At 41.3% G+C, this 27,290-nt stretch overlaps 2 protein-coding genes across 9 annotated transcripts in view; one reads left to right on the forward strand and one right to left on the reverse strand.

The window, feature by feature from the left end:
• The window catches only part of KDM1B (lysine demethylase 1B), a 106,536-nt gene that overhangs the window by 72,266 nt on the left and 6,980 nt on the right, over positions 1-27,290 (reverse strand). The window lies entirely within an intron of this gene.
• On the forward strand, positions 8-26,620 carry TPMT (thiopurine S-methyltransferase). 6 transcript variants are annotated; one of them, XM_032247753.1, is made up of 9 exons: positions 8-94; positions 6,291-6,474; positions 9,204-9,296; positions 13,450-13,582; positions 15,085-15,137; positions 15,772-15,846; positions 21,186-21,271; positions 23,238-23,282; positions 24,738-26,620. In XM_032247753.1, the coding sequence occupies exons 2-9, from the start codon at positions 6,335-6,337 to the stop codon at positions 24,848-24,850; spliced, it is 738 nt and encodes a 245-aa protein (XP_032103644.1). In that variant the 5' UTR covers positions 8-94; positions 6,291-6,334; the 3' UTR covers positions 24,851-26,620. The 6 variants fall into 6 exon arrangements, with proteins under 6 accessions (XP_032103644.1, XP_032103643.1, XP_032103646.1 ...); XM_032247752.1 differs by lacking the exon at positions 8-94 and adding an exon at positions 233-370; XM_032247755.1 differs by lacking the exons at positions 8-94; positions 9,204-9,296 and adding an exon at positions 233-370.

Below are 27,290 nucleotides of genomic sequence, written 5' to 3' on the forward strand. Positions count from 1 at the left end.
CTTCGCTTCAGCCGCGGCGCTCGCTCCGCCCTACTCATTTCCGCCGCTGCGCAAACCCGGCGCCTGGGGAAGAGGGCGGAGTCTGCGCAACAAGGTGCGGTGCGGGCGTGGAGACGGGGCGCGGGGGATGGGGCGGGAACTGAGGAGGGCGCGGGAAAGAGGCGGGGCGCGGGAAAGAGGCGGGGCGCGGGAAAGAGGCGGGGCGCGGGCGGAGGCGGAGGCGGGCACCGGAAAGAGGCGGGGCGGGGGCGGAGAGGTGACGGAGGCGGGAGGTACCCGCCCCTGTGGACGGCAGCTTGGGCAGAGAGTTCCCACCCCTGGGGAGGTTGGCGGTGGCGGAGGGAAAGGCAGGCGACCCGCGGTAAGCGAGGTAAGCTCCCTAGGGCTCAGAGGGTGCGGGTGAGAAACGGAACGATTTGCTGGGAGTATCTGCGCCTGTGCTAGGACTCCCGGGAATCCTTACAAGCACGGACAGCCCCGCGATCGGCCCTGTGAAGTGAGGTTCAGGAAGCAGAGGGGAAACTGGGAATAACCACGACGGGCTGTAAATGACCTGAATCCAAGATCCAGGATTTAAAGTGCCTCCAAAGCATTGCTGTGTTTTAGTGATCTTTTTTCTTTCCTTTTAGTGTTTTTCTTTTAGAGACAGGGCCTCCCTCTCGCCCAGGCTAGTGTGCAGTGGCACAATCATAGCTCACTGTGACCTGGAACTCCTGGGCTCAAGTGATCCTCCGGCCCCAGCCTCCCCAGTAACTGGGACTACAGGTTCCCTGCACCACACTTGGCTAATTTTTCAGATTTTTATTTTAATAGAAACGAGCTCTCGGTTTTTTCCCCGGCGTGGTGTATTAATGATTTTTAGGAAAAGAGAAGTACTGGCAAACAGTGAGTGATTCTCTGGTGATGTGGGAACCTGCGGTGCTGTAAATTTTCTATCTCTTGCTCTGCAGTGGTTACACAGGTGTATGCCTACGGAAAAAAAAAAAAATTCACCGAGTCATACTCTTTTAAGATTTGTGCTCTTTAGGGAAGTTTCTCCTCAATTTAATGAAAAAACAAAACCAAAGCAGAAACTTTTGAAAAGGTGAGAACAGAGACTAAAACAACTTGAGGACTTGGACCACCAAAGGAGCACATCTACACTTCCAGTTTGTGAGCAAGAATTATTGTAAAATTTCCCTTCCTTAATTCTTGTAATGTGCACTTTTTTGTGTTATAGAAATAAACTTTATTTCTCCAGAAACGGTGTGTACAAGTGGAATCCGTGCTGAGAACTTGTTAGAACAGCTAAGATGTTGAGCTCAGGAGTTTGAGACTAGCCTGGGTAACATAGGGAGACCCTGTCTCTACAAAATATTTAAAAACCAGCCAGGCATGGTGGCGCAGCCCTGTAGTCCCAGGTACACAGGAGGTTGAAGTGGGAGGATCCCTTGAGCCCCAGTGTTGGCAATGGTAGTGTCATTGCACCACTGCACTCCAGCTGGGGGATGGGGGACATCCTGTCTCAAAAACAAACAAACAAATAAGCTGTGATTAAGTTATGCACATGATTTTGTTACACTCTTAATTCAAGTTTGTGTGAAAGGAATAGAGTTGTGCTTCTCCGGGCTGCTGTGGCTCTAAGATAAAATTATGCTTCTCTTTTGAGTAGAGAACTGTTTTATGAAGCCTTGAATTTAGGTTCCGGAGTTTCTGAATGAAAATGAAGATAAGAACGCTGCAACATTCTTTTGTTTTTCTGTACCCAGTATAAATCAGATACTTTCTGCTAACCTCTCAGAAAAATCAGAGACACCTCCTGATACCATCAGGGTCTTGCAAAAGCCATTTGTCTACAAATGTTTGCTAAGAAGTGAATTTCATGTTTCCAAGTAATGAGAGAAATGCCTCCTCCCTATATCCTAAGCATACTGAGGTCAAATTTGGCAATAAAAGAAGTTTTCCTGAAATACGTGCTTTTATGCAATGTTTGCTATTTCACAGATGAATCCTTAAATAGACCAATCAATAATAGCATGCTAGTGTAATCCAAACTAATTTCACTAATGATTTAAAGGGAATGTTAGAATTATGGTGTTATATTGTCCTTAATATTGCAAAGTTGACATTGAAAGGACAGATGTTTTCCTCGTACATTCAGATGAATCTGCAGTTATGGTCTGACAGCTGAAGAATGAGAAGTTCATAATTTAGAAAGGAGAACTCTATTTCTCATGAATGGTTTCAGACTGTAAGGTAGCCATTCTGACTAGCTGAGCAGTTGTAGCCTCCAGCCAGAAGCCAGAAACTGACACTTCCAGGGACAGGCAAAGGGAACAGGAATTTACGCTGAGGAAGGTGACCGAATATACATATTCAGTAAGCTGTAGGATGACTCATGAATATTTACGAAAGGAGGAAAAGTACCCATATGTAGCATGCACAAAAAATGGCAGTGTTAGCACAGTCAGAGGATGGAGTTTTGGGCCCTCTTACGTCAAAAGGTGAAGTAGAGGATAGAAAAAAACCCTTACTGTGCATTCTCAGTAGACTGGCCAGAACCACTCTGGTCTGTAATGTCTATCAGGCACAAAAGGACGAGCAGCATCAAGGGGTTGGTTGATGTCAGAGGTAGAATCTTTGAAAGGGCTCATTTCTGTTAAGCCCTTAGGGAACAAAGCCTAATTGTGGTTAGCAAGAGAAGAGCTATAGAGTTGTATCTGAGGCTCTATCTGCTCTTGGCACAGAACTCAGTTTTCAAGGTTATTCTGGGGTCCTGTTAGCCAAGAAAGTGTACAGTGACCTGAGATCGTGCCACTGCACTCCAGCCTGGGCAACAAGAGCAAACTCCATCTCAAAAAAAAAAAAAAAAAAAGAAAAGAAGAAAAGAAAGCATGCTTTCAATCAGTTGAGAGGCTTTGTATTCTATTGTTAGTTTGCAGTCTACGTGTCTTTTTTCAGTTTCCTTAGTGTGCATTTCCCATGCAAAAAAAGAAGCTATAGAAAATTATTTGAAAATACAAATGTATTGAGTAGAGATAGGATATTGAACCACAGTTCAATATCTACTTTAATTTGTTCTTGCTCCCTCCTGAAAATATCAGGATTTTTTTTTAAGGCATAAAGTATTAAGATAGCGGGGACAGGAGAGACAGAATTAATAAAATTTTGGAAAGTCAAATGCACGAATGGGAAGGGATTTTGCAACTTCAAGGAAGCTGACTTCTAAACCAGCAACAGGGAAAGCCATTGAGCAGCTCAGTTTGCGTTATAGAATCCCCAAATGCTCAGGATTAGCACCATGAAGGTACCTCCATGAAGTGTGAGCGTATGGTTGAAACAAGGAGGATTGTTTGAAATGCTCGTTCAGAACAGACCACATCTCCCGATCCCTTTCTCAGTTTCCTGCAGCCAGGTGTGTACATCTCACCACACCAACAGGCTTTTGGGAGTTAATTCTCTGGAAAGGGTAAAACAAGGAGTGTCCAGATTGAGAAGATGTAATACACAGTTGAGCGTGGGAGTATACAGAAAACAGGAGGATTAATTGAATACAGAAAACGGGATGCTGGGACCCTCACCCACTTCTCTTCTTCTTTTCCTATATGAGTATGTAACAGGGGCTCCAATGACTAAATCCTGAAAACAGGAATTGGGAGATCCATCTATGGAAAGTCTGACTAGCACAAGGAAAATAAAAACATTAGCTGGGTATGGGGGTGTGCACCTGCAGTCCTAGCTACTTTGGAGGCTGAGGCAGGAGGATCACTTGAGCCCAGGAGTTTGAGGCTGTATTGTACAACTACACTACAGCCTGGGTGACAGAGTAAGACCCTGCCTCTAAAAAAAAAAAAAAAAAAAAGGAAAAGGAAAAATAAATACATCTAGGTTTCCAAATGAAATCCACTCACATCACCCTACAGTATAAGCCCTGCCCACATTCCTTACCTGTATTCATTTTGGTACCTATTCTTTGTTGTTGTTGTAAGACAAAGTCTTGATCTGTAGCCTAGGCTAGAGTGCGCTGGCAGCATCATAGCTCACTGCAGCCTCAAACTCCTGGGTTCAAGCCATCCTCCTGCCTCAGCCTCCTGGGTAGTTTGGATTACAGGCATGCACCACCATGCCTGGCCAATTTTTAAACTGTTTTTGTAGAGATGGGGTCTCACTATGTTGCCCAAGTTAGTCTCAAACTCCAGGCCTCAAGCCATCCTCCCGCCTTGGTTGCCCAAAGCACTGGGAAATTGATAGCAAAAAAAAAAAAAAAAAAAAAAAAAAGGAAGCTTGAAAAATGAGAATTAAGGTAAATCTTTCAGAAAATAGTGCAAAAAAATGAAGATATAGAAAAAATGAGGAATTTACCATACCATCTCTGAAGACTCTAGAGACAAATAACAGGGGTCCCAGAAAGAGAAATAAAAAAGCAGAGGGCCAGGTTCAGTGGCCCACGCCTGGAATCCCAGCACTTTGGGAAGCCAAAGCAGGCAAATTACATGAGGCCAGGAGTTTGAGACCAACCTGGTCAACTCTCATCTCTATTAAAAATTAGCTGGATGTGTTGATGTGCACCTGTAATCCCAGCTACTCAGGAGGCTGAGGTGAGCGTGATTTTTCACTAAACCTTAGAGTGCCAACAGCCTATGGCCCCCACACTTCTAACCAAGAATTTGATATCCAGCAGAGCTATACATCAAGGATGAGGAATAGTCCAACCTTGTTTTATACATGCAAAATCGGAAAACAATATTTTTCTTCCTTGTGCTCTTTCAGGAAGCTCTGGAGGTTGGGCTTCACCAGTCTGAGGGTGGTCACTAAAAAACAGCAACAACAAAAAAGAGTAAGACATGAAATAAAGAAAGCAGGAGATTCAGACAAGAAGGAAATCTCCAGAATGATAATGAAGAGAAATCCCAGAAAGCTAGCTGTCTACCAGAATAGAGAGTGGTCAGGGCAGATTCCAGGAGAGAATTCTCCAAGATGATACTGAGAAAATATGACTGGAGAGATTGAGAGTGTATTGACAGGAAGTTGGGACAATTGGCAGAATTTAGAGTTGAATTAGTAGTAAGTACATAGAAAGTTCAAGTCAATCACCAGTGGCCAATGATTTAATCAATCATGCCTACATAAAGCTTACATAAAAACTTTATGTAGCTTACATAAAAACCCAAGAGGATGGGGTTTGGAGAGCCTCCTAATAGCTGCAGGTGAAGGTTCCTGGAGCTACACATCTCTTCTTCTATATCCTTCACAGTATCCTTTATAGTAAACATGCAAAGTTAACTAAGTCTTTCTCCGAGTTTAATTCCCTCTAGCAAATTAAGCAAACCCAAACTGGAGGCTGTGGGATCCCCAACTTGAAGCTAATCAAGGCCTGGACTTGTGACTGGTATCTAAGTGAGGGGGATGTCTTAGAGACTAAGCCCTCAATATATAGAATCTGATGCTATCTCCAGATAGGTAATGTCAGAATTGCATTAAAAGACACCCAACTGGTATCCAATATTTGGTGTGCGGGGGGGAGAATCCCCACATTTGGCCATAGAAATCTTCTGTGTTGATGATTGAGATGTCAGAGTGGAGGAAACATTAGTGCTAAGACATAATTCAGTTTATTTAACGATTTCTTGTAATGTGAAAGGGGTATGCCTCTACCACCAGACTCACTGAAAGTAATTTTTTGTATCACCTTTTATCGGATATTTGAGTGGCTAGGTAGTGACTCACATTTGTAATCCCAGCACTTTGCAAGGCCAAAGTAGAAGGATCCATTGAGCCCAGGAGTTCTTTGTTGCCTGGACAACAAAATGAGACCCCATCTCTATAAAAAATACATATATATATACAAAAATTAGCCAGGTGTGGTGGTGTGTACCTGAAGTCCCGCAATCCCGGCTACTTGAAAGGCTGAGGTTGGAGGATTGCTTGAGCCCAGCAGGTTGAGGCTTACAGTAAGCCAAGGTCCCCAGACTGGATGACAGAGCAAGAGCCTGTCTCTAAAAAAAAAAAAAGAAAGAAAGATTAGCCGGGCATGGTGGTGTATACCTGCAATCCCAGCTACTTGGGAGGCTGAGGCAGGAGTATCACTTGAACCCAGGAGGTACAGGTTGCAGTGAGCCAAGATCATACCGCTGTACCCCAGCCTGGGCAACAGAGTGAGACTCCATCTCAAAAATAAAAACAAAAATTAAAAAAAAAAGAAAGAAATATTTTTTAAAAGTTATACTGCCAAGAATAATAGGTTTTCATTTAGCTCATCAATAGAATCCCAATGACCTTAAATGACAACATTGCAAATATTTTCCACTTAGGCACAGAAGACATACTCTTGAAAGACAAAGGTGTCTATGAAACTATGGATGGTAGAAGAACTTCACTTGATATTGAAGAGTACCCCAATACTGAGGTACAGAAAAACCAAGTACTAACTCTGGAAGAATGGCAAGACAAGTGGGTGAACCACAACACCGCTTTTCATCAGGAACAAGGACATCAGTAAGAAATATTTAGTGAATAATAGGAAAATGTTCTATCAGAAACTGACTTTGAGATAGAAATAATACATATATCTTATCGGACTAATTTTTAAGATGCACATTTAATTCTTCACATCTTTGTGTCTCTGAATCGCTGTGCATCTACGGCATGATGTAATTTAATTGGCAGTGTCTTCTTTCCACAGTGTGTAAATAATGGTGTGAGTTACAACTGATAACATCTTACATTTATAAAATATGTTCTCAGATCCCCTGCACCATGTATGTATTGGTCATGCATATTTGCACCTACAACAGGTGCTCAAGCAATGTTTATATTTACGATTCTTTATATTGAAAACCAGTGGTGTCTGACTTTGCTTTCCAATAAGATGTGTCCAGATGTTAAAGAATTATCTTGGCCAGGCGTGGTGGCTCATGCCTGTAATCCCAACACTTTGGAAGGCCGAAGCAGGTGGATCACAAGGTTAGGTGATCAAGATCATCCTGGCCAACATGGTGAAACCCCATCTCAACTAAAAATACAAAAATTAGCTGAGTGTAGTGGCACACACCTGTAGTCCCAGCTACCCAGGACGCTGAAGCAGGACAATTGCTTAAACCTGGGAGGTGGAGGTTGCAGTGAGCCGAGATCGTGCCACTGCACTCCAGCCTGGGGACAGAGCATGACTCCATCTCAAAAAAAAAAAAAAAAAAAAAAATCCCTGTGGTGTGAGAAGAGAAGTTTCGAGAAATTAAAAAGTGAGCTAGGATGTTGTGCGATGTAGTAGTCGTCCTCATAGTAGCAGTTAGTCATTGGACCAGTGCAAAGTGGTCATTACAGACATTCCTTGTTCTGGGCAGCCATGCCCATCTCCCCAGGAGATGACATCGTCATCATTGTAGGGCTGAGGGCCCCACAGGGTCGTGGGGTGTCCCTTATGCTGTGCTGGGGCACAGGATCCGAGAAATAAAAAGACAGGACACAGAAGTACAAGGAAAACGCAGCTGGGCTCGGGGGGCCATGCCACGTATGAGTGGAGTCAGGCGAGGTCCCGAATGTCCAGAAGCGTGTGTATTTATTGTGTTTAGGTTAGGGGTCAGGGCAGTGAGTGAAGTCATCTTTAAGGATAGTGATAGGGTTGTGAGCAATAAAACAAGGGGTCCACCACCATTAGGTCACCTAGGCTAGGAGGTGGACAGTGTACAGCAAGGGGTCCATTCCCATTAGGTCACCGAGGCATGGAGGTGCGCAGTGAAGAGGGTGCAGTGTGCAATACCTCTATCTATGGGCAAGCTACTTCTAAGAAAGATTTATGGGAGGATGCTTTGAGTCACACAGCAGTGACAGAGCTGTCAGGATCTACGCCACCTGCTGGCAGCTTCCAGTGAGTTCTGTAAGAGAATGCTTTTTGAGCGAGCAGAGTAACAAGAGCTGATAAAGTTCACAGTCACCAAGGTGCGATTGCCAGTCTGAGGGCAGCCTTCCACAAGAACTGGAGCAAGGTCCTACAGCTCCTTTATCAGGAGGAGTGGCTCTCGCCCCAAGCCTGCCATACAGCAGATATCTTTACGATACTGAATGCTGCCGCCTGGTCCATGGACTCTCGTTCTACTATAACTGTTTTCCCCTTGAATCATGCTCTGCACTGTCTGCTCCAGACATTTCTCCGACTATAAGCTGCTTATTCCTTAATTCATGCTCTGTACTGTATCTACTCTAGACATTCCTCCAATTATGAAGTAAGATATAGTTATATATATAGGGAAATAACTGAGTGGTGAGATATTCTTTAGGCACTCATTCTAAGAACTAATATACAATTATATAGAGAGGATTGTATAAAGGGAAATAACTGAGTAGTAACACTATAAACTGAGATATTCTCCAAGCCCTAATTGTGCCAGGATTCTGCTTAGCTCTCCTTCCTCAGTGCCTATATGTGGGGTTAGCCACATTCATCATCCCAGAAACATTGGGTTATCTCTGTCATGTGGATGGCCTTAGAAGAGCCCATCTCCACAGAGGGAATTACAAGAGCTACAAGAGTTAACACTTCTCAGATTTACTTCTAAGGTTTGAGTACATGTTTAGAGAACTTACAGGAAACGAATATTGAAAATCCATGGCTCCAGAGGCTCCATCACCCCAAAATAGTATATATTTAGAGAATTAATAAATAATTTTTGGCCAGGAGCAGTGGGTCATGCCTGTAATCGCAGCACTTTTGGAGGCCAAGGCGGGTGGATGACGAGGTCAGGAGATCAAGACCATCCTGGCCAACATGGTGAAACCCCATCTGTACTAAAAAAAAATACAAAAATTAGCTGGGTGTGGTGGTGTGTGCCTGTAATCCTAGCTACTTGGGAGGCTAAGGCAGGAGAATCACTTGAGCCTGGGAGAAGGAGGTTGCAGTGAGCGAATATTGCGCCACTGCACTCCAGCCTGGTAACAGAACGAGACTCTGGCTCAAAAAAAAAAAAAAAAAAAAAAAGATTCAAAACATACCCAAGAAAAAAAATTTATTTTTAATTGCTAATCAGGAAAGCCCTAGGTGTAAGTCAGATTTACCACTGACTGGGTGTGTGTCTGAGCAAGTTACATAACTATTTCTTCATATGGAAGCTGGAGGTTATAATAATTAATAATGTCTGCTTATTAAGGTTGTGGGGAATATTAAGTGAGATAATAAATGAAAAGTATTCACTTACCATACAACTGTCCTAAATTTTGTTTTTTCTCCTTAGGCTACTAAAGAAGCATTTAGATACTTTTCTTAAAGGCGAGAGTGGACTGAGAGTATTTTTTCCTCTCTGCGGAAAAGCAGTTGAGATGAAATGGTATGAGCAGATAAACATTAACACAGTTCTCTTGTCGTGATGAATTCTTTGGATGATTTCACAGGCTGTGAATTTAAAAACTCCATTTTTAGGAAATACACAGGAATTCCTTATTTTGCTATTGTGATGTGTATATAATTGTAAATAATATTCTCAAACAGTAAGAAACAACAGAAACGGGTATGACCTAGTCTTTCTGGATTGAGTTTTGACATTTAAAAATCAGTTTGGAACCAACAGTGGGGAGAAAAACCAGCCTTCCTGCTTACATTTCCTGGATCCTTGTATTTGGTTCAGTTTTTGTAGATGGTTTAGGAATTTAGCTAAGTTAATTTTAGATATTTGAAATGGTGGCGGACAGAGAAATTCAAAATGAATTGCAGCTTTCTGGCAGGACAGGGTTCATAGTCCACAGTTCAGCTCAACCTTCCCCTCCCATCAGGGAACACAGGAGTTTCTGTTATCATGAATTGTTGTTATAAAACCAGTGATTAAGAAACTATTTCATGTGAATAATTCTCTACAAAGAGAATTCACTTTAACAAGCCACTTTTACTGTGAGTTACCCTAAAGTCACCTCCACATCGTTCTCTATACAGCACTCTGTTGTAATGATAATATTCAGATACAATCATACCTGCCAAGATGTGTATTTACTTATAAGCTTGAATGTTGAAAACTTTGATCACTGAGCAGGAAAGAAAAAAGAATGTATGTAAGGGTGAGTAAATGGGCCAGGTGTGGTGGCTTCTGCCTGTAATCCCAGCACTTTGGGAGGCCAAGGCAGAAAAACCTCTTGAGCCCAGGAATTTGAGACTAGCCTGGGCAACATAGTGAGACCCTGCCTCCAAAAATAAATTAAAAATAAACGATTAATAAATGTAAAATATAATAACTTAAAAATGGTCTGTTTTGAATATAAATATCTGTGACTAACACAGAGTATGCATGCACTTTTTGGGAGCTGATTTTCAAGTAGAGACGATAGAATTTTTGCAGCCAGCCCACACTCAACTGTAGCTGAGAGCCTTTATTAGATGGCTGCTCTGACTTTAAGATTCAAGTGTGGGCATGAAATAGAGAATATTTAAACTATATTATTATACCTATATTTTAACCAACTTATTGAGCCACAAGAGATAGTTACTTTCAAAACTACCCTCAAAAAAATATTAACTCTATAAACCGACTGTCACACAATGTCATCATAAATAGTAGCAATGCGGTACAAACAGGTTTTGAGGCAACATTAGGCAAATGGTATGAAATAGCCAATTAAATGTGATTGTTGAATATTTGGGGTCTAAAGCCATTTGTAATAAAAATGTTAAAAAAAAATCAGAACTGGCCTAGTGCGGTGGATCATGCCTTTAATCCCAGCACTTTGGGAGGCGAGGTGGGTGGATCACTTGAGGTCAGGAGTTTGAGACCAGCCTGGCCAACATGGTGAAACCCCATCTCTATTAAAAACACAAAAATTAGCCAGGCATGGCGGCTCATGCTTGTAATACCAACTACTCAGGAAGCTGAGGCAGGAGAATTGCTTGAACCCAGGAGGCAGAGGTTGCAGTGAGCCCATGCCCTCCAGCCTGGGCAACAGAGCGAGACTCCGTCTCCAAATATATATATGTAAATACAGTTTTTTATATACATATATATATATATATATATATAACTGTATTCTGATATATATATATATATATATCAGCACTTTTGCTACTGTAATTGCATATAAGAAGTTAAGTTATGGTAACAGATGATTTTTCATTTATGTAACTGATCTGTGTTTTGAGGTCTATACAGACATCAGATGTGAATAGAAAAACTGACCATGAGGTAAGGACAAAAAGCATTAAAATGAAATGTTTAAGATATTTAGGTTTTTTTTTTTGTTTTTTTTTTGTTTTCTGTCACCCATGGTGGAGTGCAGTGGCATGATCATAGCTCACTACAACCTTGAACTCCTGAGCTCAAGGGATCCTCCCTCCCAACATGCTGTGATAACACGCATAAGCCACCGCGCTTGTCCTTACTTTGTTTTTATTCCAGGTTGTAGTAGGCTATGCTTCATTCTTCCATCTGTCAAATGGGAAATAAAAATGCATGCAGCTAATCTGAATAACATTTTTGTTTACAATTTATAACTTCAAAAAATATATGGAGAATTTTAAAACTCCCTGTATGTTTACAAATACCCTAGGAAATATGAAAGATGAAAGACAAGTTATTAATATGTTTCATTTTACAACAAAACAGTTCATCCTCTGCCCACATTGAAAGTATGTTCTCTTTTGTAGACAAAATATATAGCCAGTCCTGCTATACTTGTTTCAAAACTGAATTCTAACTCAGTTGATATCTTAGGGAACAATCTGATCGTGAAATAAATTTCACATTTGTTTGAGTGTGATTTTGTCTACAAGAAGCCTTAGGTAAAAGCAGAAAACTGCACCCGGCGGAACTAAGCCATGTATGAATAGACAGAATGCACAAAAACATCTCCCAGCTACCTCAGTAACATTAGATCTTTTTCACAGTGAAGTGCCCTATTGTAGTATTTATCTATTTCTCAACCATTTAGCATGGGTAAAACTGTTACTATTAGGTTCCTGTTTTTGGTTTTGTTTTTTTTTAATGTGGCACTAACAAAGGTTTTAAATGCTGTGCCCTCACTTTCCCCACCAGCATGGTGATTTTTATTGCATGATTTAGCAAAGTGCAGTGATTTCAGAAAGGCACATGTTGCATTATAGCAGAACTATGTTTTTATGTCACTGGACTTAAAAGCATAACTGTGTCTAGGTACTTGTGCTACTGGTAATGTTTTTTCTTGAGTCCAAGATCCTGAAACTGAATTTTGTTCATTATAAAACTTACCAGGATTATAATCCCAGCACTTTGGGAGGTTGAGGCAGGCAGATCACTTGAGATCAGGAGTTCGAGACCAGCCTGACCAACATGGTGAAATCCCATCTCTATTAAAAATACAAAATTTAGCCAGGTGTGGTGGGGCACACCTGTAAACCCAGCTACTCAGGAGGCTGAGGCAGGAGAATTGAACCCAAGAGGTGGAGGTTGCAATGAGCTGAGATTGTGCCACTGCACTCTAGCCTGGGTGACAGAGTGAGACTCTGTCTCAAAAAAAAAAAAAAATTTTTTTTTGAGGAAAAGCTTTTTCTCAAAATTACCAGGAAAAGGCTGGGTGCAGTGGCTCATACCTGTAATCCCAGCACTTTAGCACTTTGGGCGGCCAAGGCAGGCAGATTGCCTGAGGCCAGGATTTCGAGACCAGCCTGGCCAGCCTGGTGAAACCCTGTCTTTACTAAAAATACAAAAATCAGCCGAGTGTAATCCAGGCACCTGTAATTCCAGCTACTTGAGAAGCCAAGGCAGGAGAATCGCTTGAACCCAGGAGATGGAGGTTGCAGTGGGCCAAGATTGTGCCATTGCACTCTAACCTGGGCAACAGAGTGAGACTCCGTCTCAAAAAAAAAAAAAAAAAAAAAAAAAAAAAAAAAAAGAACTATTTGTATATTAAAAAAATATACAAATTTTTGGATAGTGTTTATTTTAAGCAAATGGAAACTACAAGATTAGTATAGAAATGAATGCTAATATTCTAGACCTGTTCACTTCAATACAGTAGCTATTAGCCACATGTGGCTATTTAAATGTAAACTAAATAAAATTTAAAATTCAGTTCCTCAATCACAAGGAGCCAACGTGATTAATGTCTGTTTTATTGGACAGCACAGATGCAGACGTTTTCATCACTGCAGAAAATTTTTTAATGGACAGTACTGATTTAGAGAAACTGAAAAGCATTTCCTCTAGTCAAATCAATTTGTATTAAATCAGTATTTTAAATTATATATCTATCATTACATTCCAACTGTTGCATATATAAAAAATAAGACATATATAATTTTCCAAATTTTTATTGTTTCCTGAGGTCATATAAGTCAGTTTTTCAGAATTTTTATAAGGTTTGAAAATAATATAGATCTGCTTTCCTGCATGTTCTTTGAAATCCTGTGAACTTGAATTCATATAAATGCCTTTAAATTAAAGAAAATATATGCTTACTATAATATAACCCTTTGTTTAGTCATTTGAACACATAATTTAAGTATAAATGTATCATTTTATGCAGGTTTGCAGACCGGGGACACAGTGTAATTGGTGTGGAAATCAGTGAACTTGGGATACGAGAATTTTTTACAGAGCAGAATCTTTCTTATTCAGAAGAACCAATCACCGAAATTCCTGGAGCCAAAGTATTTAAGGTTTGTTTTGGTTTGGGTAAATAATTGTATCCATAGCCCCACAAAAATTTTTCTCAGCCTGAGTATTGTACGGATACCATATATGTGTCTGATGGTTTCTATTTAGCACACAGATTCACCCTAGGCATTATATAGTATAAGGAGCAAGGGCTTAAAAATACAGGTGATAACTACCTAAATAGATATAGACATATGTATATAAAAGCTGAGGTCAAAGCCTATCTGTACTCAAGTTTTTAGTTTTTTTCCTATTTTTATTAACATGTATTTTAACATGTGCCAGACTCTGTCTACGATGTTGAAAAGATAACACAGCCCCCCCACCAAAAAATATATATATGTCTTGGTTAAGGAGAGAAGAGAAACAGAGACTAAGCTATTTGTAATGCATGGAGCTAAGTGTAAAGACACAGAGTACTAAGGGAAGAGATGGGAGTTACCTGCCTAGCCTGGCGGTGCTTCCTGAAGCATGGTGACAGATAGAGCTGCAATCAGGCAGGGCCTGGGTACACGGTCTTCCTGATGCTTCAGGATAGGCCCCTGCTCTGCCTTCTATGTTCACATAGTTCACCGGCACAGAACCATAACACAACAGGCCATTCTGGACTGTAATGTTTCTCTGTGCCCATACTTCTCTGCTCTAGTCTGTCCTCACTGTGGTCAGAGACTGTGTCGAATTCAAATCTACCCTCTAGAACCCAGGATAGGTGTCTTTTCTACTAGGTGCTTGGCAAATAAATGTTCACTGGCTGAATGAATGAGTGAAAATGGAAGAATCAGCATGATTGCACATTTCCTGAATAACTTAAAATACCTGACTTTTCAATATCACCTTGCCTGGTAATTGGTTGACCTGCAGATTTATCTTTAGCAGAGTAAAAATATCACTCTGCTTAGCCGGGCACGGTGGCTCACGCCTGTAATCCCAGCACTTTGGGAGGCTCAGGAGGGTGGATCACCTGAGGTCAGGAGTTTAAAACCAGCTGGCCAACATAGTGAAACCCATCTCTACTGAAAACACAAAAAATCAGCTGGATGTGGTGGTGGGCACCTGTGATCCCAGCTACTAGGGAGGCTGAGGCAGAAGAATCATTTGAACCCAGGAGGCGAAGGTTGTGGTGAGCCGAGATTGCACCATTGCACTCCAATCTGGGCAACAAGAGCAACACTCTGTCTCAAAAAAGAAAAAAAAAAAAAAATCACTCCGCTGAAGGAAACATTACTAGAATTTTATAGCAAGCTCCAAAGTGAATAACAGCCAACTGATCTTCAATGTTGTCCACTATGATTTTCCTCTGAGTTGGCCCAAAAGAACCCCACGCATGTTTTAAAAGAAAAAAATAAGATGTCAATAAAGTGCAGTAAAATTATTTACTTTCATTATGTTTAATTAACACATTCTTTCTCTAGCACCTTTGCTTTGCTTGGGCCCTCTTTCCTTGACTATTCAAGTAAGCACTAAGTAAGTAAAAAAAAAATTTTTTTTCATTATTTTGTTATAGAGTTCTTCGGGGAACATTTCACTGTACTGTTGCAGCATTTTTGATCTCCCCAGGTAGGAATGAATACTACATCTGCACCTTAAAAAACTTGAATGCTTGCTAGGCAGTGCAGGCATGGGAGCGGGGGTGTCTTTATCACTCTCCTCCACTTGTGTAACATCCACAAAGCATTTTTTTTTTTAATATCTGTTCCGCAGATATTTTTATTACACACTTGTCTGTACACTTTAATGTGTTTTGTCTTTGGTTAGCTCCCAAACTATGGGAAACTGAGGCAGCTAGGGAAAAAGAAAGGTGAGTGAAACAGTGTCTTCTACCTTGCACGTGAGCCTATAATAGAAATGAATTTCAAGTGGTGTAAGGAGGTGAGAGCTCATCTCCTGAAAGTCCCTGATACGGGGGCCAGAGGCTGGGAGCAGAGTTGTCACACACTGTCCTTTGTTCCTTCTTCATGGCCCCACGTCGTAACAGGATGAGGAGGCTGCTGCCACAGTCTCCTAAAACCATGATGGGATGGATAGCTCTCCACACCCAGGTCCACAAATAAGGACTTTATGAGGAAAAGCAGACCTGAGATCCTAGTAACTTGACAATTGGTGAAGTACCAGCATGCGCCATGGGGGACGTTGTTCATCTTGTTAAAGATTTGATTTTACTCCCATAAGATGTTTTTTCTCTTTCTGGCAGGACAAATATTGGCAAATTTGACAGGATTTGGGATAGAGGAGCATTAGTTGCCATTAATCCAGGTGATCGCAAATGGTAAGTAATTTTTCTTTTTCTTTTTTTTTTTTTAGCCTTCTTAATTTTTTAGTATATTATACTTTTTCTGGGTTCTAGAAAATCAGCTAGACTTTTATGAGTTTGAAATACCTTATTATATTTGGAATTCATAAAAACCTAAATCCAAAACAGCTTTGTTTAAAAAGTATAGGATTTGGCTGTAGAGACCTCGGAATAAGGCTCTAAGGCTTGTGGCTTTATCACTTTCTTTTTCTTTTTCTTTCTTTCTTTTTTTTTTTTTTTTCTGAGATGGAGTCTCAGTCTGTAGCCCAGGCTGGAGTGCAGTGGCATGATCTCAGCTCACTGCAACCTCTACCTCCTGGGTCCCGGTTCAAGCAATTCCCCTACCTCAGCCTCCCAAGTAGCTGGGATTACAGGCACCAGCTACCATACCCAGCTAATTTTTGTATTTTTTAGTTTCACCATGGGGTTTCACCATGTTGGCCAGTCTGGTCTTGAACTCCTGACCTCATGATCTGCCGCCTTGGCCTCCCAAAGTGCTGGGATTACAAGGGTGAGCCACAGCACCTGGCCGGCTCTATCACTTTCAAGCTGTGTGGCCTTGGTCCAAGTATGCAGCTTCTCTAAGCTTTGGTTTACTCCTGCAAAATGGGAGTATTTCTATGATACTAACACAGTCCTCACCACCGCCGCTGATAGAACCAGCGGTGACCTTACTGGTCACTTGCCTATGCCAGGTATTGTTCAAAATACTTTATGTGGGCTGGGTGTGGTGGCTCATACATGTAATCTCAGCACTTCGGGAGGCCAAGGCAGGAGGATTACTTGAGCCCAGGAGTTTGAGACCAGTCTGGGCAACAAAGCAAGATGCCACCTCTACAAAATATTTTTAAAATTAGCCGACTGTGGTGATACGTGTTTGCAGTCCCAGCTACTTGGGAGGCTGAGGCAGGAGCATGAGCCCAGAAGTTCAAAGCTGCGGTGAGCTATGATCATACCGCTGCACTCAAACCTGAATGACAGAGCAGGACCTTGTCTCTAAAATATTTAAAAAGAAAAAAAAAAAGCGCAAAATAATTTATGTGGTTTAATATTTAATTCTGTGAGATATAAGCTATCATTCCATTATACAGATGAGGAAACTGAGAACAAAGAGGTTAAGTTACTTGTCCAAAGTTAGCTGGTATGTGACAGAGTTGAGATTCAAAACCAGAGTGTTTGGCTTTAAAGTCCACACCTGTGGCTGGGAGTGGTGGCTAACGCCTATAATCCCAGCACTTTGGGAGGCTGAGGCAGGCGGATTACCTGAGGTCAGGAGTTCGAGACCAGCTTGGCCAACACGGTGAAACCCCATCTCTACTAAAAATACAAAAATTAGCCTGGTGTGGTAACCTGTAATCCCAGCCACTCAGGAGGCTGAGGCAGGAGAATCACTTGAACCCAGGAGGCAGTGGTTGTAATGAGCCAAGATTGTGCCACTTTACTCCAGCCTGGACAAGAGTGACACTCCATCTCAAAAAAATGAAATAAAATAAAGTCCACACTCATGATTCCTTTGTTAGACTACCTCAAAGGGTTGTTGTGAGCATTGAAAGAAATGAAATATGTGGGAAGTATCTTGTCATCTCTAAAGAACTGTATAAATAAGAGCTGTTATTATTGAAGCATTTGTTATTGATGTTTTTGATGACCATTCTTGTTATACCCAGTCTTTTTAGAAAATTTAAAATATGAAGAAGCATACTGAGTAGAATGTGACCACATCTGTATACTTTTCCAATTCAAATAATGTCATTTATATACATACTTGGATATAGCATGTAAATAGTGAATTATTTACTTGTATGGAACAGACTCCTTGGCCAAAAAGGAGGCTGGGCTTGGTGGCTCATGGCTGTAATCCCAGCACTTTGGGAGGCCGAAGTGGGTGGATCATGAGGTTAGCAGTTCGAAACCAGCCTGGCTAACATAATGAAGCCAAGTCTCTATAAAAATACAAAAATTAGCCTGGCATGGTGGCACACGCCTGTAGTTCCAGCTACTCGGGAGGCTGAGGCAGGAGAATCACTTGAATCTGAGAGGTGGAGGTTGCTGTGAGCAAAGATTATGCCACTGAACTCCAGCCTGGGTGACAGACCAAGACTCTGTCAAAAAAAAAAAAAAAGGGTTAGGCTTCACATCAGTGAAATAAGATTTTTATTTTTAAAAATTATTTCATCAGTAAGGCTTGTTGCCACACCTAATCTTTTTAAATTAGACCATGCCACATCTTAAATATTATGCTCCTGTTTCCCCCTGTTTGTCACCACCCCTCCTTTATCTCTTTTCTGGAACTCCCGTCCTCCCCCCAATGCCTAAAACGAAAAGTCATGATTCCCCAAGGAACCACCATCCTTGACCTTTTGCTCTCCTCTTACGCAAAATTTGTCAATATTTGTCCTACCAGAAAGAAAAAAAACATTTTATGAGAGAAAAATCAAATCTTTAATGATCAATTCTGTTACTTTCATTCAGCTATTCAACAGATATTTACTAAGTTCCTGCAATGCTCTAAATATATGCTATGCCAGAGATGGGGAAAATAACTGAATTATTATACATGGCATTTGCTCTGACAATCTTTATATTTCCAGCGCTGTTATTTCTCCCAAACATCCTCATCACGTGTCCAGTGTGTGCTTTGCATTTTCCATGTGACATCAGTGTCCTTTCACAACTCAAAATATCACGGAGACCTCTGTCTCCATAAGACACATTTGTATACGAAACCCCATCTGTTAATGTCTAAATTTGTAGATGTTTCCCACTCCCTAAAGATGTTCATCCACTCCTTAGAGGTTAGTCTTTCTACAGGCTCTGGTTGGCATGGTAAAATCCACCAAGCAGTGGGAAGCAAACTGAAAGTCACTAAGTGCAGACCAAGAGCAGACCCAGCACTTTGGGAGGCTGAGGTGGGTGGATCACCTGAGGTCAGTTATTTCCCCAGTGTCTGGCATATATATTTAGCACCTAGTAAGAGCTTAATAAATGTTTTTTGAATACAGGTATTGATCGACTTACCACCTATGCACTTACGACCATTCGACTTTACGACCACAATCGCTAGCCACGACTGCTCCGCGTCTGGTAGTGCAAACGTTGCCCAGCTGGGCGTACGACAGTGCGGACCAGCTTCCGGCAGCACTACTATCTCCACGTGCACCATTTCAACTGTACATATAGCCTACTCAACTTACGACCAGATCGTGTTACGACTGGTCCGCGTTCCAACCGTGGTCGTAAGTCGAGCACTAGCTGTCAATGAAGACGTGAACTGCACTCTAAGCAAGGGCGATATTACTTTACTATGTACTGGTAGTATCTTAGGGTTTTTTTTGAGACAGAGTTTCACTCTTCTTGCCCAGGCTGGAGTGGAATGGCGCAATCTCATCCCACCGCAAATTCTACCTCCTGGGTTCAAGCAATTCTCCTGACTCAGCCTTCTGAATAGCTGGGATTACAGGCATACGCCACCATGCCTGGCTAATTTTGTATTTTTAGTAGAGATATGGTTTCTCCATGTTGGTCAGGCTGGTTTCGAACTCCCAACGTCAGGTGATCTGCCCCCCTCAGCCTCCCAAAGTGCTGAGATTATAGGCCTGAGCCACCGCGCACGATATATTAGTAATTTACGTATGTGCTGGTACTTAGCATCCTAGTTCTTTGTCTACCTGCTGGTACGCAGTATTTACTACATTAGCACATCATCCTGGTGCTCTCGTTAGGACTGGGTGTCTTCTGCTTAGATTGCACATTGTCAAGTACTAATATATTTTCTGCTGTGACTCTCGAGTTCTTGCCTAACGTAAACCAGTAGGGCACACCTCATTTTTCTGGATTTTTTGAGACTGGTTGAGAGAGAAAAAGTTCACATTCTAAGAGGAATGAAGTCTTTCAGTCCCAGGAAGCCCTGCCAAACCAGTCTGACATGGCCTTCCTGGGGACAGCAAGTTTCTTCCGAAAAAGAAGAATCAGAAAGTTAAGAAGTAACAGTTTCTGTTCAAAAGTTTGCTTTGGCCTGGTTCTTTCACCTACAGGGAAGGGTGATCCACTGTTGAATTCTCACAAACTGTGAGGTGGCTACTAGTCTTATCCTCATTTTATAGGTGAGGAAACTGAGGCACGGATAGGTTAAGAATTTTGTCAAGCTTACATAGCCAGTCAGAAGGGCTGGGGTTTGAGCTTGGGCATCTCACAGAATCCACACTCCTAATCTCCACATTAGCCTCACCAGCTACTCACAAACCTCTAGACAGAGATCACAGTCTAGCCAGGCCCTGTAGAAACTGGAGTGCCACGAGCCTGGGCTCCTTCCTCAGAGTGGGGAAGAGTATCCATCTTTGTCCCTGGCCTGTCTCTCATGGCATCTCTACTTCCCTGCCTGCGTCTCCTGTCCTCTCCTTATCTCCCCGCTTCCTCCATTTCTATTTCCACCTAGCTGACTTGCCTTCAGCCCTCAGCCTCCTTGCTCCAATCGCCGTACAACACTCTAGCTTTCAGTAGGACTACAGCTAATTAGCACTTCCTCTTTGGTCTCTTAATTCAGTTTCCAGGTGAGTCATCTGATTGGTCAACTCGCTGTCTGTACCTGGTCTGGCGCTGACTTCTCCTTAGTCTGTTGATGGGTCCCATTAGCATCAGCTTCCCACTCTGATCCCATCAGACCTGGCTCCCTGAGGCTTCTACTCAAAGGACAGTTTCATTGTACTCATGGGTCATGCCACACTTGCAGAGCTTTAATTTCATGCCACATTTTTTTTTTTTTTTGGGCCTGCTTGTTATTTTCATTTCTCTCTAATTAAATAGAGGAAAAGAATGGTGTTTTCTCTAATATAAGGCCCCTGGAGAGGTCCCAGTCACCGAGGATATTTGTTAAATTGCAGCATCCCAGGCCCCACAGCAAACCGACCGCATCTTTTCTTTCAACAAGCACCCCAGTGATTCTGACACCCAGCCTGTTCTAGAAATCACTGCCCTGGAGCACACAGGCATCCAAGGTCAGCAGGTCCTCGAGTACCACATCAGGCCAGAAGGAGCCTCTGCCCATCCTTATGTGATGTCTTCTGCTCTGATAAACTCTGGTGGAAGCAGGCCTCGATTTGATTCCCTTCTGGACCAATATCCAGCTTAGGCAAGGGCCATAATTTGCTAAACCCATTTCTCACTTTTAAAATGAAGATCAACCTCTTGTGATTATTAGGAGAGTTAAACTCAGTAATGTCAGTCAAAGCAACTTCTGGCTTCCTTCCCTGCCTTTTGTCCCCTACAGCCTTTGTCTGTGTAGAGAAATGTAACATACCTTCTTGTGTTCTTTTTAGCTATGCAGATATAATGTCATCCCTCCTGGGAAAGAAGTTTCAGTATCTCATGTGTGTTCTTTCTTATGATCCAACTAAACATCCAGGTAAAGTTGTTGGGTGTTTCTTTTTTCTTTTACCAGTTGCCTAGTTTCTTAATATCATTTCTATGACATAGATAAGACATATTTTCCCCTGATTTATCTCACAGGAAGCATACTGCATATATACAGGAAGATATTCCATTTTTGGCTAATGGGAATAAGCATTTTTTTCTTTTCCTATGTTGTACATGATTTTCTTGTATTCCTTTCCCATTTTGTTTACCATTCACAACTCAGACTACAGAAGAGGGAGGAAATGGATAATACTGATATAGAAGAAAAATCCCATGAGTCATATTGTGAGGAAGGAGGAATGTGGTTGGATATTGCATATCCATATCACCCACACGGGTAGTGACGTGTTGGGCAGGTGCCTTCCCATACACAAGACATCCTCATAGGAGCACAGGGTGAGAAGTGGACATGGGCAGGTAGGAGTTGTGCAGGAAAAGCTCTAAATTATTGCCCTTTTTTAATTTATGAAGTTTTATAATCTATCTATTGCATTCTTGTTTTGTTTTGTTTTGTTTTTGAGACAGAGTCTCACTCTGTCACCCAGGCTGGAAAACAATGGCGCGATCTCGGCTCTTTGCAACCTGTGCCTGTCAGGCTCAAGCAGTTCTCCTGCCTCAGCCTCCGAGTAGCTGGGATCACAGGCGCATGCCGCTACACTCAGCTGATTTTTTTTTTGTATTTTAGTAGAAACGGGGTTTCACCGTGTTGCCCAGGCTGGTCGCAAACTCCTGAGCTCAGGCGATCCACCTGCCTCAACCTCCAAAAGTGCTGGGATTATAGGCATGAGCCACCACGCCTGGTCTATTGCATTCTTTTATAACTATTTGTTTTGAATCTGTCGAGCATATGTTTTCCTCTGGACTGATTTTAATGCATTCGAACATTGAAACTTAACCTTTGTCATGGCTGGACTTGTAAAGGGAGAAATACACAGATGTAATTTGTAAGAATCTCCTTTTTGATTTTTCACTGAGTTTTTTACATGCCTGTTTGTAAATATTTACATATGTTAGTATTTTTGGTTTTTGGTTTTGTTTTGTTTTTGAGATACAGTCTCACTCTGGGGCCCAGGCTGGAGTCCAGTGGTGTGATCTCAGCTCGCTGTAACATCTGCCTCCCGGGTTCAAGTGATTCTCCTGCCTCAGCCTCCCAGGTAGCTGGGATTACAGGCCTGTGCCATCACACCCGGCTAATTTTTATATTTTTAGTAGAGATGGCGTTTCGCCATGTTGGGCAGGCTGGTCTCACACTGTTGACCTCAGGTGATCCGCCCTCTTCATCCTCCCAAAGTGCTAGGATTCCAGGTGTGAACCACTGCGTCTGGCCAGTATTTTGTTTCTGTTTGAATAAATTGGGGTCTTAAAAACTCATTAAAAGATGAGATAGCATCCCTAATTAAATCTGAGATAATCAAAGGGAAATAGAAATTAATAGAGGCAGAAGTTAGCTCTGCTAATCTGATTTAAATTCCATTCATGGATAGGAGGCCTAATGAAGAGCCTTTGGGAAGAAAACACAACAGGCCCTGTCTGGAGGTGGAGGCTGAGAATACTGCTCTTAGAAGTGGTGGAAGCTCAGCTTCCTTATAGTCTATCTCCTGCAGCAGAGCAGGAGGGGTGTATAAAATGCAGGTGAGTGCAGGAGTTGGTAGAAAATCAGTATGTCGTAACATGATTGAAACCCCAAAGCAATCTGCTGATGGACTCCACTCTGATTTCAACGAGCTTAAGTCCCTTGACTGGCTTAGCTGTCTCATCTAAGCTGAAGATGGTTATGATGGGTATATAACATTGCCCTCCTCTCAGTAAGCCAGTTTATTTCTTTGGTATGAGATTTGTAAAAGAATTATAAGAACATGCCATATCATTACCTATTTGGATAATGAAGTTGTATATAGAACAAGTACCCCCAGGTCACTAGAAATAAACTGAGAATGTATTTCTCTTTTACCTAGGTCCACCATTTTATGTCCCACAAGCTGAAATTGAAAGGTTGTTTGGTAAGTTTGCAGACTTACGCTCTAAGTCTTTAAATAAAGTCAAGTTAACTCTTTTGGGCCGGGCTTGGTGGCTCATGCCTGTAATTCCAGCACTTTGGGAGGCCAAGGTGGGCAGATCACCTGAGGCCAGGAGTTCGAGACCAGCCTGGCCAACATGGCAAAATCCCATCTCTACCATAAATACAAAAATTAGGCTTGTGTGATGGCATGCACCTGTAGTCCCAATCACTTAGGAGGCTGAGGCATGAAAATTGCTCGAACCTGGGAGGCACAGATTGCAATGAGCCAAAATCATTTCAGTACACTCTAACCTGGGTGACAGAATGAGACTCCATCTAAACAAAAAAAAACTGTTGTGAACAATTAGTGTATTATTTATTAGTATCTAGAGGATGTATATAAAATTTAAAAGAGATCAATAGAAAATTTAAAAGAGATCAATAGAAAATTTAGAATAGAGTATGTATATAAAATTTAAAAGATAGAGATCAATAGAAATTTAGAATAAAAATTTCAATATTTTATTGAAAATTTTTTTTCTTAGAAAAGGAACTAATCTCTGTAAATATGCCATATATATATATACACATATGCCATATGCTTTATGTTATGGGCATTTGAACTTTTCTAGAGAGATGGTATGTTTATATTTATTTATTTATTTTTGAGATAGGATCTTGCTCTGTCACCCAGGCTGGAGTGCAGAGGTGCAATCACAGCTCACTGCAGCCTCAACCTCCCTGGCCACAAGTGATCCTCCTACCTCAGCCTCCCAAGCAGCTGGAACCAGAGTCATGCACCACAATGCCTAGCTAATTTTTGTATTTTTTTTTTTTGTAGAGATGAGGTTTCACCACATTGCCCAGGCTGGTCTCAAACTCCTGGGCTCAGGTGATCCTCTTGCCTTGGCTTTCCGAATTTCTGGGATTAGAGGCATGAGCTACCACACCCAGTGGTGTATATTCATTTTTACCCTTGGGAGTTAAAAGTTATAATAACAATTTAGAGTTCAGGAAATTTGCCCTTAGCATTCCTTTGTTTTGATTAAAAAGAAGCGAAAAATCTTTAGTATATGCTGTTTTTTAAATAATTTGAAGGTTTTGTTTGTTTTGAGATGGAGTTTCTCTCTTTTTGCCCAGGTTACGGTGCAATGGTGCAATCTTGGCTCACTGCAACCTCTGCCTCCTGGGTTCAAGCATTTCACCAGCCTCAGCCTCCTAAGTAGCTGGGATTACAGGCATGCACCACCACACCTGGCTAACTTTGTATTTTTAGTAGAGACAGGATTTCACCATCTTGGCCAGGCTGGTCATGAACTCCTGACTTCAAGTGATCCACCCACCTCGGCCTCCCAAAGTGTTGGGATTACAAGTGCGGCCAATTTGAAGTATCTTTAAAAGAACCTCTGATGTCATTCTTCATAGTATTTTAACGTGTTACTCTTTCTTGTTTCAGGTAAAATATGCAATATACATTGTCTTGAGAAGGTTGATGCTTTTGAAGAGCGACATAAAAGTTGGGGAATTGACTATCTTTTTGAAAAGTTATATCTACTTACAGAAAAGTAAATGAGACATAAATAAAATTAAATCACATGGACGTGTTTTTGAGGAATTGAAAATTATGCTAAGGCCTGAAAATGTGATGGATACATTTTTTTAATTGTTTATAAATCATATGATAGATTTTTACTAATAATAGCATACAACTTTTCAGAAGAAAAGGATGTAAATTAAAGTAGCTCATTTGGTGAGTTGATTATGATGTGAAAGATTATAGCTGTGTGTCCTAAAGATTGCAAGCTTTTTTACCAATCAGCATGTGTTACCTGTACAATTAAAAAAAACTTTAATGCAATGCATGTTAAATATAATACATATAGAAAAACTGACATTCTTCATGAAATTTAGAATTGTTGAAGAAAGATAACACTTCCTTAGGGTTCAAGGTGGTCCCAAGAGTTATATAAAAGATTAGCTTTTACTATAAAACCCTGTCTTTTACTCAGATCCTAGCATCTCTTTTCACATGGTTTCTCCATATATAACAGAATCAAGAGACAGATTTTAATTAAACAACCTGTACCACAATCAAGAAACAAATTTTAATTAAACAATCTATATGGAACAAAACATTCTCTAATTCTAAGAATAAATTTTTCTTTAAGTTTTTTTCTGAGTTTGGCAGTTGTTGTTTCTTATAATTTAATCTGAAAATGATCAGGTCTTATAAAGTATAATGTACTTAGAGCTGGATTCATGACTGTTTATTATGAAAGTTTAGATTCAGAATTTCCCAGTTTTTCATTAACAATCACATTTTGTTAAATCAGACAGCCCTCTATAACTCTGTATTACCCAACAGCTAAATGGTTTAGATTGCCTAGCTCACGTTAATAGGATGGTTGTGTATTATAAAAAATGAGTTACCTGTGTGTGTGTGCACGCATGCACATGTGTTGGCTTAAAGCTTGTTAATGGGGAGGTTTGGGTACCCCTTCAACATTGGTGAAAGCTGTGGTGCTCTCTCTAGAGATATGTCTTGTCAACCTCTCTTGTTTCCCTTGGCTTCCACCCTAGAAGCTCTCTGCCATTGATGTAGCCTAATAGATTTTTAAGGCTATTAATTTGAAGCAACTCCTTGCTCACAATGATTCTTGCTTCTCGGACCTGCACCCAGTCTGTAGTGTGGGCTTCCAGAAGCCATGACTCCCCAACTCTGCCGGTGTCACCAGTTGAATGGACAACTGACCCGAGTTGGACCAACACAGTTGTCTCCAGAGACTTTTGACTTTATTTTTTTATACAGACAGAGTCTCACTTTGTTCCCAGGCTGATGTCGAACTCCTGGCCTCAAGCAGTCCTCCTGCCTTGGCCACCCAAGTGCTGGGATTACAGGGGTGAGCCATTTCACTGGCACTCTTCATAGACTTTTGGACTTGGGACTAAAAATGCAAGTTGACTGCTGACTGGGGAATCTGTAATGTGTGCGCCTGGGAGTTGTGGGGCAACCACATTCCACCACGTGGATCTGAGAAACAGAATGCTGATCTGCAGAAAGAGATGAGAACCAGAGAGGCCACCTGTGTTCTGGGTACATTTTCATCTTTCCTCAAGCCCAGCCACCCAGGGTGGGGAGGAACACCCTGTGTCCATGGGATAGAGTCTTCTCTTACACTTGTGCCCAGAAAATCTTAAATAATCAAATGAGATATCCTTATGTAGTTAATCTTTTATGGAATATATGTCTTCATTGGGGAATACTGACTTCTTAAAGTCTCAAGATGGAAGATATACCACATACAAATTATTTTAGAGCAATTGACTTTCAGGACTTTCTAAAAATGCTTCTTGTTTACTTTTGTTATTTAAGTAACAGATTATCTGAGCCTCTGTGCCCTGCACACAGCTGTTTATAAATACCTTGCCCTGCCTATGAAGTAGGCATGAATGCTGTAGTATAGACAATGTTATCAATAGCAGACAGGATGAAGTAAGACAGGTATGTCATAATCAGTTTATTTGGGTAAATGTGGAAAGAAAAATACAAAGAAATGCAACCAAAGCTTTAATGGCTTTCACGGGCAAGTCAGAGATTTGGCTCCTTAAAGAATGGTATAGGAATGACAGAAAGTGGCCTGAAAGATATACCTATGAGAGAGCTCCAAGCTGATAGGATTCATTGGTAGAATGAAATGACAAATAGAAACCTAACCCATGGAGGTATTAGTTCAAGTAATTTACCCAGTCACAACTGCAGTACATACTTGTCATTGTTTTATTTTAATACAAGGGAGCAATTTTAATGTGTGTTTATGCATACGTGTATATGTTTATGTCGCACCTACTCCTTATTTTTATTTTTTATTTTGAGACAGGGTCTCATTCTGTCACCCAGGCTGGAGTACGGTACTGCGATTATAGCTTACTGCAGCCTCCATCTCCCAGGCTTAAGCAATCCTTCTGCCTCAGCCTCCTGAGTAGATGGGACTACAGGCATGTGCCACCA

The sequence above is a fragment of the Sapajus apella genome, unplaced genomic scaffold (assembly GCF_009761245.1).
Source record: "Sapajus apella isolate SASKATOON/1434 unplaced genomic scaffold, GSC_monkey_1.0 scaffold63, whole genome shotgun sequence".
Lineage (NCBI taxonomy): Eukaryota > Metazoa > Chordata > Mammalia > Primates > Cebidae > Sapajus > Sapajus apella.

Bases quoted from the DNA above. Each gene is read 5' to 3' on its own strand.
- TPMT (XM_032247751.1), top strand. From the start codon at position 6,740: ATGTATTGGTCATGCATATTTGCACCTACAACAGGTGCTCAAGCAATG. The intron at 6,943-9,203 runs GTTAGGTGATCA...TTTTCTCCTTAG, and splicing joins CGAAGCAGGTGGATCACAAG to GCTACTAAAGAAGCATTTAG. The intron at 15,138-15,771 runs GTAGGAATGAAT...TCTTTCTGGCAG, and splicing joins AGCATTTTTGATCTCCCCAG to GACAAATATTGGCAAATTTG.